Source organism: Bubalus bubalis, chromosome 19 (genome assembly GCF_019923935.1).
Source record: "Bubalus bubalis isolate 160015118507 breed Murrah chromosome 19, NDDB_SH_1, whole genome shotgun sequence".
NCBI lineage: Eukaryota > Metazoa > Chordata > Mammalia > Artiodactyla > Bovidae > Bubalus > Bubalus bubalis.
This window is the reverse complement of record NC_059175.1, coordinates 14,009,791-14,026,012: the sequence shown is the minus strand read 5'-3', so window position 1 is coordinate 14,026,012 and position 16,222 is coordinate 14,009,791. Positions and strand designations below refer to the sequence as shown.

Sequence of the window (16,222 nt, the reverse complement as noted above, 5' to 3'; positions counted from 1 at the left end):
TTCCATTCTTTTACATGGGAAATAACTGGGATTGGGTTTGCCCTCCATTTATAAACAACTAGAAAACTCATGAAATATATGAAGCAGCTGTTTTTAGACATTGGTCAGGATGGTGAAGAGCTGTGACATGCAAAAAGGAACACAAAGTGAGTCATATAATTTCCCTAGCTTTCTGCCTGGAGGCACTTTCTGTCAGTGTAGACCAGGAGAACCAAAGCAGAACATGGTGGTCTCACTGAGTTAGGAGACAAAGATCAGAAACTAGGAAGGCTAAAATAGCTGGAATTTGCAGAACCAGAAAATTAGAGTAAAAGGAGGGAATTTGTTACTGAATAGTAGTCTCTATATACACAGGATAAAATTCCATGAGGCCAGACTGCCCCACTCCAATACTAGATAATCATAAGCAGAAAAATTTCTAGAGCAAGAATTCAGAAGTTTCAAGCAATAGGACATTCATCAGAGAATAATGCCTTTTTAGTGGGGCTGAGCAACTCTGGAATAAAGGCTGCTGCTGCTGCTAAGTCGCTTCAGTCGTGTCCGACTCTGTGCGACCCCACAGACGGCAGCCCACCAGGCTCCTCTGTCCCTGGGATTCTCCAGGCAAGAATACTGGAGTGGGTTGCCATTTCCTTCTCCAATGCATGAAAGTGAAAAGTGAAAGTGAAGTCGCTCAGTCGTGTCCGACTCTTCGCAACCCCATGGACTGCAGCCTACTAGGCTCCTCCGTCCATGAGATTTTCCAGGCAAGAGTACTGGAGTGGGAATAAAGGCTACTCTGGACTCATCTCAACAGCACTCAAAAACATGCCTCAAAGAGATCAAGCTCATCTACAAGTTACTTAACACTCCAAAGAACAATAAAAAAATCCACAGTCTCAGTAAGAAAATATTCACAATGTACAACATCTAATGAAAAACTACTACAAATGGCAAGGAGGAGGAAAATATGGTCTAAACCAAGAAAGCCAAGTAAAAGCAAGAGACTCAAAAATGATAGAAATTATAGAATTAGTAGAAAATAACTTTCAAACAACTATCATAAATATACTCAAGAACTTTAAGGGAAAACAATCTAATGAAACAACCTGGAGGATATATATATATATATATATAATAGATGGATGCTCAGGTCAACACAAAGAAAGAAAGTATGACAGATATAGTAAATTTGTAGGTAAACAAAATAATTCTTATTTAAAAAATTTTTTAAAGGGTAACTGACTCTTTAGAAAAAAATAATAACAATGCATTGTGTTTATAACATATGAAGAAGTAAAATGTGCTTTTAAAAAACAACACAAAGGATGGAAGAATACAATAGAAGTAATCTGTTGTAAGAGTCCTGTATCATACATAAATGTTGTAATATTATTTGAAGGTATATTGTGATAAAGATGCATTTTGTAAATTCTAGAGCAACTACTATTTAAGTAGAACAAAGCAATATAGCTAATAAGTCATTGTGTGTGTTTGTGTGCTTAGTTGCTCAGTTGTGTCCGACTCTTTGTGAGCCCATGGACTGTAGCCTGCCAGACTCTCCTGTCAATGAGATTTTCCAGGCAAGAAAACTGGAGTGGGCAGCCATTCCCTTCTCCAGGAGATCCTCCCAACCCAGGAACTGAACTTAGGTCTCCTGCATTGCAGGCAGATTCTTTACTGTCTAAGCTACCAGAGAAGTCCATTACTTGGAATACCATAAAACATTTGATAAAACAGAAAACATAAAAGGAGAATAAAGGGAAAAATACATGGACAGAATAGAAAAACAGCACAATGACAGACTTAAATCCAATGATTTTAATAATCCTACTAACTACAAATGATTCAGACATAGCTGACTGAGATCAAGTCTTCATGTCCTGTAAAGGTGAAATAGTTTCCATGTGGCCTATTACAGAAAAAGTTTGTCAAGCCCCCGCATTTAGAGATTGTATTTGAAAAAGCAAATATTGTTAGACACCATAAGAAATGAGAATCAAACAACATGTTGCCTAGAAGAAACATATTTAAAGTTCATGAACACCTACATATGAAAAGTGGATGAACAGAAAAGAATTTACTATGCAAGCACTAATAGAAGAAATCTGGGTTGCCAGATTAGTACCAGTCAAAATAGATGTGGGTCAAAGAATACCATCAGAAATAAAGAAGAATATAGGATAATGATAAAATGTTCAATACATCAATAAAATCTAACAATCTTGAATGTCTACACACCTAACAAAGTTTGAAAATAAATGCAGCAAAACCTTACAAACTAATGGGAGAAATAAACAAATCCACAATTCTAGTTGGACATTTCAACATGAATCTTTCAGTATTTGCTGAAACAAACAGGCAGAAAATAAATAAAAATATACAAGACTCCAACAAAACTATCAACCAATTTAATCTAATTGACATTTATGGAATACTAAATCCAATACCACTATAATACACATTCTTCTCAAGTGCACATGGAATAATCACTAAAAGAGACTATGCTCTGGGGCATAAAACAAATCTCAACAAAAGAACTAAAATCATACGAAGTATCTTATCTGTCCATAATAGAATTAAAATAAAAATTAGTAATGACATCTGGAGTCCCCCCAGATATTTAGAAAATGAATAATACCTTTTAAGACATGATTTATGGTAAATAAGAAAATATTTTAAACCGAGTGTTAATGAGAAAACAACATATCAAAAGTATATGGGATGAAGTTAAAGCAGTGCTTAGAGGGAAATTTATAGTGCAAACTACTTATTTTAGAGTAGAAAACAGACTTTAAAAATCAATAATCTAAGTTTTTATCTTGATAAGCTAGAAAAATAACAAATTAAACACAAAGTGAGTCACAAAAAGGAAATAATAAAGAGAAGAATGGGAATCAATATGATAGAAAATGGTGAAATAATAGGAAAAGTCATTTAAATCAAAAGCCGGTTCTTTGAAAAGACAATAAAATTAATAAAAACTAATCAATTTAATCTAATTGACATTTACAGAATACTAAATGATTTATGGAATAATTCATAATACTAGAATGATTAAGAAAAAGAAGATACCAATCACCATTGTGAAGAATGAGAAAAGAGCCATCACTATGATCCTACAGGCATTCAAAGAGGATAATTAGGTAATATTATCCAAAGCATTATGCCAATAAATTCAACAACTTTATAGCTATTACAAAAACTGAATTTTTCATTAAAACTTCCCACACAGAAAACACCAGGCTTCACAGTTTATTTATAATTGGAGGATAATTGCTTTACAATGCTGTGTTGGTTTCCACCATCAACATGAATGAATCATAGGTACACATATGTCTTCTCCTTCTTGAACTTCCCTCCTACCTCCCACCCCATACCACTCCTCTAGGTTGTCAAGGAGCACTGGGTTGAGCTTCCTGCATCATACAGCAAATTCCCACTGGCTATCTATTTTACGTATGGTAAGGTGTATGTTTCAATGCTACCCTCTCAATTTGTCCCATCCTCTCCTTCCTCCACTGTGTCCATAAGTCCGTTCTCTATGTCTGCATCTCTATTGTTGCCCTACAAATAGGTTCATTAGTACCATTTTTCTAAAGATTCTATATACATGCATTAATATATGATATTTGTTTTACTCTTTCTGACTTACTTCACTCTGTATAACAAGCTTTCGGTTCATGCACCTCACTAGAACTGACTCAAATTCATTTCTTATTATGATTGAATACTATTCCATTGTGTATATGTACCACAACTTTATCCATTCATCTGTTGATGGACATCTAGGTTGCTTCCATGTCCTGGCTATTGTAAATGGTGCTGTAATGAACATTGGGCTACATGAGTGGAAGACAATATTTTTAAGATGTCAATTCTCCCCAAATTGATCTATAGATTCCAAATAATCTCATTTTGTAGAAATTAACAAGTTGATTCAAAAAAGTATATAGAAATGTAAGGGACCTAGCGAAGCAAGAATAATTTTGAGAAAGAACAAATTTGAAGACCTAGTGCTTCTTATTTTTAAGACTTAATGGAAATCTCTATTAATCCATACAATGTGGTTTTGGTTTAAGGGGAGGGAACATCAACAGACCCATACATTTATGTGAGATTGACCTCTCACAAAAATGTCAAGGTAGTTGAAGGGGTAAACAATTGTCTTAAATAAATGTGCTATAGCAATTGAATATCTATGTGAAAATAATTGAACCTCAATCCTTATTTCATACCTTACATAAAGATTCAAAATGGACCAAATATCTAAATGTAAAAGCTTAACTCATAATTTATTTAAGACACATTGAAGACAGTCTCTGCAACCTTTAGGGTAGGAAAAAATTTTAAGGTAAGATGTGAAGGCACAAACCATAAAAACATTTACACATTATATCTCATCAAAATTAAAAGATACAATTAAGAACAAGCTACAGACTAGAAGAAAATATTCGTAAAACATATACTTGAGCAGGGATTTATAACTAGTATTTATAAATAACTTACAACTTTATAAATTAAAAAAAAATATAAATAGGCAAAATATTTGTTTAGGTACTTCACACACAAAAAATCTCTCTATGGGTACAGTTAAAAAGACTGACAATGCCAAGAATTGATAAGGTCATAGAACAACTGGAACTCTTTTACATTCCTGGTGGGAATATAAATGATACAATCACTTTTAAAACAGTTAATTCAATCAATTTCTTATAAGGTTTTCTTGTTTGTTTTTGTTTAGTCACTAAGTCATGTCCAACTCTTTTGTGACCTCATTATAGCATGCCAGGCTCCTCTGAGAATGGGATTTTCCAGGCAAAAATACTAGAGTGGATTGCCATTTCCTTTTCCAGGGGATATTCCAGATCCAGGGATTGAACTCATGTCTCCTCCACAGGCAGGCACATTCTTTACTGCCAAGCCACCAGGGAAGCCCTCTTAAAAGGTTAAACATATATTTATCACATGACCAGATATTTCACTCTTAGGCTTTTTATCCAGGAGAAATGAAAATATGTGTCCATACATAGCTTGTCTGTGAACGTGCAAAGAAGTTTTATTCATAATAGTCAAAGACAGCAAAGACCCAAATATCCATCAACAAATGAGTGGATAAATTCATACAATTGAATACTATTTGGCAATAAAAAAGGAATGAACTTCGAACACACTCAGCAATATAGATGAATCTCAAAATCATTTGTTATGAATGAGAAAAGCCAGATGTAAAAGTACATATTGTTATGATCCTATTTATGTGAATATGAAATTCCAGATTAAAGAAAGGTAATATAATAATGTCAGAATAATAATAATATGTCAGAAAAGAGATCAGTGTTTTCTGAGGCTAAGGCTGGGGAGACTTGACTGCAAAGGATAAGGAAAGAATGTTCTGGAGTCATATAAATGTCCTATATTTTGGTTGTAGTATTTATACGGATACACAGACACACACACACATATAATTGCACACTCTTTGAACTATACACTTACAAAGAATGCATTTTATTTTATGCAAAATATTTTTTAAAAATCAAACCACCCGTAAAGAGTAAGGTGTAAACTGCTAATTTTTTGTTTAGTTCTTTCATGTGGATCTTCCTTTTTAACGTCAACGTGTTCCACCTCAAAGCAGTATGTCTTTTCCTTCCTGATGCTGTGCTGCTTTTCCTCATTAATATTTAAAATCTAGCAAAATATGCTACTTACCGATATAGTTCTTTGACATGGCAACTTCTTTGACTTCAATGTGAACAGAGCCTCTTGGTATCTGCACTACTTCCATGTAGCCTGGAACACAGAAGATTACCAGTACTAAGCAGCATCTGGAGCTTTCATCAGAAAATGAGTGTTTAGTAACCATTCAGCAGTTAAGTTTCCTTATTCTTCCATTCTTTCTATACACTTTATAAATTATAAGTAATGAGTAAATTCCCCTTTGTGTTCATGAATACATCTAGAGTGTTATTTTTCTCTAAGTCATCTCAAAATATCTTTAAATCCTCAAAACGTATAATATTGGTTCATGCTTTTTTTTTTTTCTCAACACAGGCTCTATGGGAATTTCCATCTTAAAGAAACATTACTAAATGAAGCCAAGTAGAAATGGAATAATATTTCCTTAAAATAACTAATCTGAAGCCATATTTAATATTTAAAAGATTGAAAGCAATTTGGGGAGAAATCACTGTCTACTTAAATAAAGAAAATTTTAAAATAAGGGGGAAATCAAGTAATTTGTCTATTTCAAGTACACCAGAGGTGTGAGGAAGAGTTCTTTCTACACACTCACCTCCTCTGGGCAACGAATCATTGAAGAACCCTTCAATGGCATCACATGTGCTTCCATCCCCTCCACAGACTCGACATCTATCTTCCCTAGCATCGGATCCCAAAATATTATCACAACCTACATGCTGAAAACAGAGAAGAATATTCAGTGTGTCAAAAAGAGGAACTCTTGGACCCACTAATCAAATGAATACAACTTACTTATCTACTTGCTTTTCCAGTAAAGGAAATCTAAACAGGAAATGTGAACCACTTCTACCTTTATTCTCTGGTAATTCTAGCTAACATTTCTCAACATATAATTTGAAAGAAAAATATTCTGATTCCCCAGGAATGTATACCTACATTTCTAGACTAGATTTCTTCTTCATTTATAGATACCATGCTTCAATTCTTAAAATATTATAATTTGTTGGCAATGGGCTCTTATTTATAACCTCAATTAACTAAGAAAAAATGGCATATGGTCCTATACAACATGAATGATAACAAGAGTCTTTACTGAGCATTATGGTTTGCTCTTTCTAAACCACTGACCCTTTAAGGATATCCAATTGTTAGTATTAGTGTCAAAGACTAGTTGTGGAATTGATGCCTGGATAAATCCCTAAAAGTGAATACCTGTTTCCATCAGCTGAATAAAATTATCATAAAGAAAAAGGAGATGTAAACATGTAATTTTAGAACCTGAAAGTCTACCTTTCTGTTTTGCATTTAATCATAGAAATACAGTTTGTATCTATATTTTTGGCATATTTTGGCACTTTATTTGTAACTTGTCTTTTAGCCATTAATACTAGGCATGTAGTCTCTGAATATAACCTGTGCCTGGGTCTTTTTTATCTGAAAAACATTTTTATACTATCCCATAAACAAGGTTTTCTTCAAGTAAATACATGAAAACACACACACACACTGCATCATCTGATACATAAGATACATTTGGAGGCAAGTTAATAAGGACAGAATTTGCAAGAAATTATAAGATTAAAGTAGACAGTGGTTTTTTGTTTGTTTGTTTTTAAATATTTTCTTTCTCAGTTTCTGGCATTCAATTTATGCTTCTCTTTAAGGTAAAACAAAAGCAGACAAGGAAAAAAGTTAAGAGAACAGTGGCTTTTGTGGTTTTTCTTACGATAAGATTCATACACAGTTCTAGGAAAACACCATGGATTTGCTCCTGCAATTTCCAACTGACTGGTCTGGCTAATTCTCTGAAGTAAACGCTTTAAAAAGGTAACACTAATTCTGTAATGAAAATCATTATAAACGTTTCAAAAGAAGACAAAATGAGAAGAGCATAGCTATTTTACATTTTGAGGAAATATTTTGCTATGAAATACATCAAATAATCTTTCATTGAGAACACATAGTAGCCATACAATAAGAATTGAATCCTCATTCCCTCTCTTTTGCTATCATCTTGTTTATAAACAGAACATAAGAATAATGAAAATTAAGTTCTAAAATATTTTCATAGCTCTAGCAATTTCTATAACTAGAACATCAGACTAAATCACATTTGCAAGGTGCTTGTGAATGGATAATTCTACCTTTAACTGTGTACATTTCTTATAGAAAATCAAATGAGTCCAAAATGCAGCTCTCTTTATTAAAAATTAGCATAGTATTAATTAGGAGCTACTATCTGAGAAAAAGAGACAACAGCCTCAAAAACCCCAGCAAAATGGAGTGAGATTCAAAATCTGAGCAACCTTGCATTCTCCATTGATACAGATATCCAGTGAATCCGCATTGCACTGAGTCCCATCAATCACCGCAGGGGAACGTTCAGTGTAGAAATTGTAACCTTCAGCCAAGCAGTTCAATGCACAAGGTTTTACCCCACCTGGAAGAGTAATAAATAGAGAGAGAGTAGAAGAAAAGTAAATGGAGTGTTTCTCCTACGGAACAGTGATTCAATATTATCCATGGCAAATTTATGATTGATATAGACATCACTCTCTGTTCTATCGCCTTCTTTGGTAAAATTTCATGTTTATTTGTATTGCTTGTGCAACTTGACGGAGGCTCTGCTGAGTAATATTACGGTTTTAAAACCTCAGGTGTTTCCCATATATATATTTTCAATGTATTTTAGGTCAAAAGGGATCATAGTAGAGGTAACTGAATATTGAAAAGAAATGGAGGGAATAAAAGCAATTTTTAAAAACTAAAAAAAAAAGTTTAAGAAGACCTTGAGAATGATCTCGTAAGACAAATACGAATTTATGCAAATGATATCACTTGTTACTGAAGATGATACAAAAACTGGTACTTCAAGCAGAGATATGGTAGTTGTAAAATTAAATTTAGACCTGCTTTAAACATATCAGGGACTTCCCTCACAGCTGGAGATTAAGACTCCGCGCTTCCACTGCAGGGGGCGCGGGTTAAGTTGGGGGACTAAGATCCCACATGCTGCCTGGTGCTGCCAAAAAGTAAAAAATAAAAACATAAAAATAAATAAATATATCCCATGAATATGGCTTTAGCATGGAGATAAATTCTTATGAGATTAGCAAATCAAAGATAAAAATATATTAAATTTGAATAATTCTATGAGATCAATAAATTGAAGAAATATTGCATAGCATCATATGTATTTTAGCTTAAATAAACTGAATAAAAACTTAAAAATAAACTTTAATTAAAAATCTACTTTTATATTGTGAATAAATGTATATAGTAACTCAAGCATTTTTATTTTGTCACTGAAATCTGTATTTCAATGGTTGTATGTATTTTTCAAGGTTGACGTGAAAGAGGTAAAAACAGATATAAATAGCAGCAATTTAAAAAATAAGCAGAGTGCATATCATAACTTCTCAGTACACTGGAAAGTAGCAATAAATATGAATTTACTTTTATTCAAAACTGCACATAAAAAAGCTATTAATAAATACATAATTATTTTAAAATGCTTTAGTTTGAACTCTTGCTTTGGTCTTATTATAATGATCTTATAAAATTTATCTTTGAAATAAAAAAAGACTACTTCTAAACAAGAAAATTAGGCAGGAAGATGATATGCCTAGGTCTTAGTAAAGGTAGAATCGAGGTCTCTACAGGGTGAAGTAAAAGAAAAGCCAACTGAGTGGTGGAGACAATGAGAGAGAACAATCCATTAAAGGAGATCACTGTTACAGTTGACGTTTGTCATGTAAGAAGATGGCCCAATATTGCCAGACATTCTGTTTTTTTCAAGAGAAGATAAAAACCTAGATTTTAAAACTATAAACTCTTCTTGGCAATTCATTTAAAGTTTTCAAAAATACTGTGGAGTTTAAAACATGTATATAAGTAAAAATGGTTCCTGAACTGCCAGTTTACAACTTCTGGCTGAATTCCATGTTTTCTTCCATTTTCAGTGTCTACAGGCTATAGAACTTCTTTATAACTTATAATGTTATTATTCAGCTTAGGTTAATGATACATTTTGCTGTACTAAGCACAGAAATAACAAGTAATAAATATTTTCTTCCTGAACTGATAATCAAGGTATTATATTTATTTTTATAAGATTCTTGTGAATAAAATTGCTCTAAATTTCCACAGATCTTACTGGGAATTTTTTTTTCATTACTACCCAATATAGTTCTTCCCCCATCTCTTTATTGTAATGCTTTGGAATTTAATGCAGCTTTTATGCATCAGGTTTTAAAAAGAGAAGCTGAATATTTTATTTATACAATTTTAGTATTAATTATGTAAGGTAGTATTTGATAGGCAGGACATATAAATGCTATGGTATATTCCTTAGCCCATTATGCTATATGATAATAATACAAATAAAGTTATTCATCTTTTATTGTTGAAGATGTGTTCAGCTTCCTCCCTACTTTTTAGTACCTTTTTAGGTACTTCCTACCCCTTTTTAGAAGAGGTAAAGTTACTATTTCAAGAAGGGATTTAAGATGACTGAATGGGAAGGTCACATTATCAGTTACCTTCATTTAAAGCTCATTATGAATTTAGGGTTAAGTTACTAAGCACACAATTATCAAGATGCTAGTGATTAAATCTGTGAACTATTTCAGGGACTTACTTCTACAGTAAGACAAAACAATCCCAAATGTATATTTACCTAATAAAAGCAATTCAAAATACATGAAGCAAAAACTTCAACCACATATAAAAAGAAAAGCCATAAAATACTTGAAGATTTTAAGACACTTCTCTCAGGAACTAATTTAAAAACCAGAGCAGAAGAAAATCATAAAGATTATATAAAAGACCTGAAAAATATTATGTCAACTTGACATGATGATCATATAGAACACAATAGCCAACAACTGGAGAAAATATATCCTTTTCAAGTATACATAGAACATACATCAAACTGGACAAGAAGCTGTATCATAAAAAAAATTTTAACTAATTTTAAAAATTTAAATCATGTAGACTACTACTGATCATAATATAAATAAATTATAAATCAATAACCCAAAAATCAAGAAAATTTTAAATTATTTAGAAATAAAAATAAAATAGCTTTAAATAATACATGGGCCAAAGAAGAAATTACAATTTAAATAAGAAAATATTTTTAACTGAAGGAAATAAAAATATATAGAATTTGGGGAATGCAAGATAGCAAAATAAACCCCTCAACCAAAATAATAATAAGAGCAAAAAACTAATTAGAAAAAAGGATAAAAGCTTTTTTTCTTTGAAAAGAGTAATAAAATTGATAAACTTCAAGCAAGACTGATCAAGAAAAAGAGAGAAGATACATATTATCAATATCAGAAATACAATAGTATATATCACTATAGATCCTACAGATATTAAACAGGGTAATAAGAGAATGTTATGATAGTTTTCTGCCAATAAATTGGACAACATGGAAGTAACATAAATTTCTTGAAGACAAACTCAAAATCTGACATAAAAATAAAAAATGTGAATAACTCTGTATCTATTAATGGAGTTGAGTTTATAATAAAAAAAAAATCCTTTTCACAAAGAAAATACTGAGCCTAGATGGTTTAATTAGTAAAATCTGTTCTAAGGAGGAAATATTATCAACCCTACGAACTCTTTCAAAGTAAATAAGAATTCTATTTCTGGAAGCCAGATTAACTGAAACCAAAACTTGTCAAAACCATGAGAAGAAAAAACCTACAAATAAATATTCTTTATGAAGATAGATGTAAACATCCTTAATTAAATATAAGCTATCAAGCCCAATAACATAAAAAGGTCATCAACACCTGGGGTTTAATGTGAAAAGCAAATGTTGGTTTGGCATTACAAAATCTATCAACTAATTCACTCTATAAACAGAATAAAGAAGAAAACACATATAATTGACACATGCACAAACTCTGCTGAAGGGCCAAGTCAGTTAATTAAGGGAAGGAAATAAAATAAAAAGGTAAAAAGATTGGGAAAAAAAAAATAGTACCTATCTCCAGAGAGCGTGACTATTTACCAAGAAAATTCTTAACAATCTACAAAACAACTATTAGAACTAGAAAGGAAATTTAGAAGGGTCACGGAATGTGTAAGTTAATATATAATAATCAATCTTATTTGTATATATTAGAGCAAACTATTGAAAATGAAAATTTTTAAATCTTTATTTACAATATTGTCAAAACCATAAATTGCTCAGGAAAAGATTTAACAGACGATGTGCATGACCTTAAACCTAAAACTATAAAGCACAGCTGGGAGAAGTTGAGCAAAACATGGAGAGACACACCATGTTCATAAACTGGAAAACTCGACAGTTAGCATACTAGTTCTTCCTCAATTGATGCATAGATTCAACAGGACAACAACCATAAGTCCAACATGTTCTTCTGTAAAAATTAACAACTGACTCTAAAATTTATGTGGAAATGCAAAACAGAATACCCAAAGAGCTCTTGAAAAAAAGACCCAAGTAGGAGGAGCTTATACTACCTATGTCCAAGACTATACAGTTGAAGTAATTCAGTCAGTTTGGCACCAGGATAGGACTGACAAATACATCAATGAAACAAAATAGAGTCTGTAAATATACTACAAATACATATCATACCCCCAAATTATTTTTAGAGTGTAGATCTAAAGACCAAAACCATAAAGTTTTTAAAAGAAAACATAAGAAAATATCTTCCTGAGTTAAGAGAGGCAAAGATTTCTCAGACAGGACAGAAAACACAATGACTATAAAATATTTAAAAGCTGAAAAATTAGAAGTCATCAAAACTAAAATCTTATATTCATCCAAAATATCATTTAAAACATAGTGAAAAGTGAAGTAAAAGTAAAGAAATATTTTCTCATAAGCTATGAGAAAATACTTGTAAAATTTATAAATGAACCACTTGAAAATAAAAGATAAATAACCAATTTAAAAATAAGCAAAGGATTCGAACAAACATTTTATAAGAGAAGATATAGAAATGCTCAATAAGCACATGAAAATGTGTTCAACACATTCAATAATCAGAAAACGCAAATTAAAACTTCACTGAGACAATATAGACCCACAAGAAGAAGACCGCAAACACCAAATGTTGGCAAGGATGAAGAGCAAACAGAACTCTCATACATTGGTGGCAGGAGTGTGCTTGGTACAATACTTTGGAAAAACATCTGGAAGTTTCTTTTAAAACTAAACTCACAGCTATCCTATGGCTTAGCAATCCCACCCTTAAGTATTTACCTAAGAAAAGTGAAAACTATGCCCATAAAAAGACATACATGAATGTTTATAGCAGCTTATTGATAACAGTTGAAAACTAGAAACAATACAGGTTTCCACCAATAGCAGAATGGAAAAACAAACTGGTTAGCACAATGGAATACTGCTCAGAAATAAAAAAGAATGAACTAATTACATTTGCAGTGATATGGATGGATCTCAAAAAATCAGGCTTAGAGAAGACTTACATGAGAGTAAATATGGCATGATTTTATTTACACAAAGTTCTGTAACAGACAAAACTAACTGATAGGAAAAAAAAAATCAGAACTGGTTGCCTCTTGTAAGTAGGTGGAGCCAGTTGCTGAATAAGAAGGATGAGGACTATGAGAATTTTGGAGGCGATGGTAATGTTCTGTAACTCAGTAAGGTTTTATAGGTGCATGTGTTTGTCAAAACTCAAGGAAAGTACAGTTAGGTAGGTTAAGATCTGTGTACATTGTACATAATCTTCCTTCAAAAGAAAAATAAATATTGAACTGCAGTTAATCTTATGCATGCTGAAGTATTTAGAGAGGAAAGTATACTGATGACTACAATTTACTTTGAAATGCACCTGAAAAACAGAATAAATTAATGAATGGGTAAAGAGATGACTAGACATGTAATAAAGAAGTATATTAAAATATTAATGATAGAATCTTGGTGGTGGGTATACAGTTGTCACTGCAAAATTATTTTAACATTGCTCTGTGTTGGAAAGTTTTCAGAGTAAAATGTTGAGAGAATTCCCTGGTGGTCTAGTGGTTAGGACTCAACATTTCCACTACCGGGGCCTGGGTTCAATCCCTGCTTGAGGAACTAAGATCCCCTAGCTGCATGGTATAGCCAAGAGAAAAAAAAAAAAGTAAGATGTTAGAAAAACAATAAATAAAAGTTCTTTTTAAGAGTACATTTTATTTTTCTAAGAGAAAATTTGAACAAATTTTAGTTTGTGTTTTGGGAGCATAAGAAAACTTGTGCTTACTGAGCAATTAGCATCTGATGCTTGCCTAAATTAGAGCAAAAAATGTTTCCCTAAAAAAGAACAATAATCACCCGTGGAAAGATCCTTGGCCTTTGGCCAAGAGAGAAACACATTTTCTTAGCTTCTTTGAGCTGATTCATATCAGGGTGATAATTCCAAATATTTGATATTATAAATTATTATAATGTCTATATACCTCAAGGAAGTCTGAAGAATTCAGAAATATTATTTGGATTTACAACATTTCTAGGAACTCTGTACCTAAATAGATTAGGTTTTAAAAAATGATTTCTGATCATTTGTACTAACATATTAACTATACTACAGGGAAACTACTAATAAAAACAGGAGACCTTTTTAGTACTAGAGCACTTTCCTGCTTTGATGTGTAAACATTAATTTTTACTAGTCTGTATATGAATGTATGGGTATGTTTGTATGTATTTATATATTCTCTTATATTTGCAAAGCTCTCAAGCATAATGAAAACTCTGCCAGGTTATACATTACCTCCAGTATAGGGTTTCCAGTTATAATACTTCCCACGGAAAGGCATATTGTCAAAGTCTGCACACTGTTTCTCTCGAAAATCTCGGGCCCCCAAAGGACATGGCTAAAATAAAATAAAATAATAAATAGCATGATTGTTGAAAAATACCAAAACCAAGGGACAATGCCCCTAAAATTAAAAATATCTGAACTCCCAACACATTAGCTCACTCCCTTATTTTTGGGCTGTAATTTTGGCATTTGCTTTACTGTTTTACAAGCAGTATTCCGACTGAAGTGTCTGAATTGTAATCTTAGCCACGGAAGAAACAACTGAAGTAATTTAAACAAAGTTAAGTGTGAGACAGTTTCCATATAACTTCACATTCAGATGCATGTCACAGTCCACTTTGCAATCAATCCGTTAGGCGTCTCCTTATAAACAGGCATAAAAACTAGGTGAAGACACTAAAACACAAAATCCTTTTTGGTAACAGTATTTGAGGTCCAGCTGCCACAACTACTCCCAGCTCTTTAAGAAATCAAGAGGCAGGTTTGTAACATGACATTCAGCACTATTAATTGTGGTTTGGATCCCAACTACTATAGCTGTTTACTGTCTAGTCCTGACAAAAACCATATTTTGAGATGTGGAATGAACTGGGCAAAATCCTAGGCCTCAAGTCTAAACACCTTTAAATCAAGGAATTTGGACTTATTAAGATTTACATTTAATCTATTAACATCACAGAAAATAAAATACTAAACTTTCAAAACACGTACATGTGTTGGTTGTTAGAGAAGAGAAGGATGTTGAGAGAGTGAAGAGAGGATTATTTGTTTTTAAAAGACTGGAATGCTTTTTCTACCTAAGTTTTTTAGAGAAGAAATCTTGCCAATCTAGCTAGGTCTAGATTCCAAATTCCACATTATTTAGGGCCATCCTAAAGTTCACAAAGAATTAAAAATATAACTTCTCATAGTGTTGAGGAAATATGACCTAATTTGACTTATCTTTTAGAGTTCTGTACCAGTAGCATCAAAAAAGCCAAGTATATATTGCTTTTGAAACAGGGATGGAGAAAATATTCCCCTTAAACATGACAGAACAAAACAAGTCATTAGATGAAATTCTCAACTGTGAACAAATATGTTAGTTACATTCTCAGAGATCATTTTGAGGACATTTTACTACCCTCCCTTAGATCTCTACATTTATTTGATACAGTTTCCTGGGATCAGTACATTGCAAATGTCCTTTAAATCAAGTGCAAAAATAATAAGGCTACAATGTGCAAACATGTGCAAGGTCATCATTACTTGCTACATGCGAAGAGTTGACTCATTGGAAAAGACCCTGATGCTGGGAGGGATTGAGGGCAGGAGGAGAAGGGGATGACAGAGGATGAGATGGCTGGACAGCATCACTGACTCGATGGACATGGGTTTGGGTGGACTCCAGGAGTTGGTGATAGACACGGAGGCCTGGCGTGCTGAGGTTCATGGGGTCGCAAAGAATCAGACACGACTAAGCGACTGAACTGAACTGAACTAAGGTTTGAATTTCTTTTTTTATTTTATTTTATTTATTTTTAAACTTTACATAATTGTATTAGTTTTGCCAAATATCAAAATGAATCCGCCACAGGTATACATGTGTTCCTCAAGTTTAAAGCCTAAGATTCTGAAAATAGTGGCAGCAAGTCTACATTCTGTTATGAGCCTTGCATTTTAAGGTATTTTCTGCACATTAAAATATGACACTGCAATGCTAAATCCAATGGTTTTACTTA

The 16,222-nt window shown here is 32.6% G+C and overlaps 1 protein-coding gene across 1 annotated transcript in view; it reads right to left on the bottom strand.

Moving 5' to 3' along the window:
* ADAMTS6 (ADAM metallopeptidase with thrombospondin type 1 motif 6) overlaps positions 1 to 16,222 on the bottom strand; it is a 273,198-nt gene that overhangs the window by 68,758 nt on the left and 188,218 nt on the right. The window contains exons 14-17 of the mRNA XM_025270471.2: positions 14,451 to 14,553; positions 7,989 to 8,122; positions 6,275 to 6,398; positions 5,692 to 5,772 (exon numbers count right to left, since the gene is read on the bottom strand). Coding sequence (XP_025126256.1) covers positions 5,692 to 5,772; positions 6,275 to 6,398; positions 7,989 to 8,122; positions 14,451 to 14,553 — 442 coding nt within the window. The remainder of the gene's footprint in view (positions 1 to 5,691; positions 5,773 to 6,274; positions 6,399 to 7,988; positions 8,123 to 14,450; positions 14,554 to 16,222) is intronic.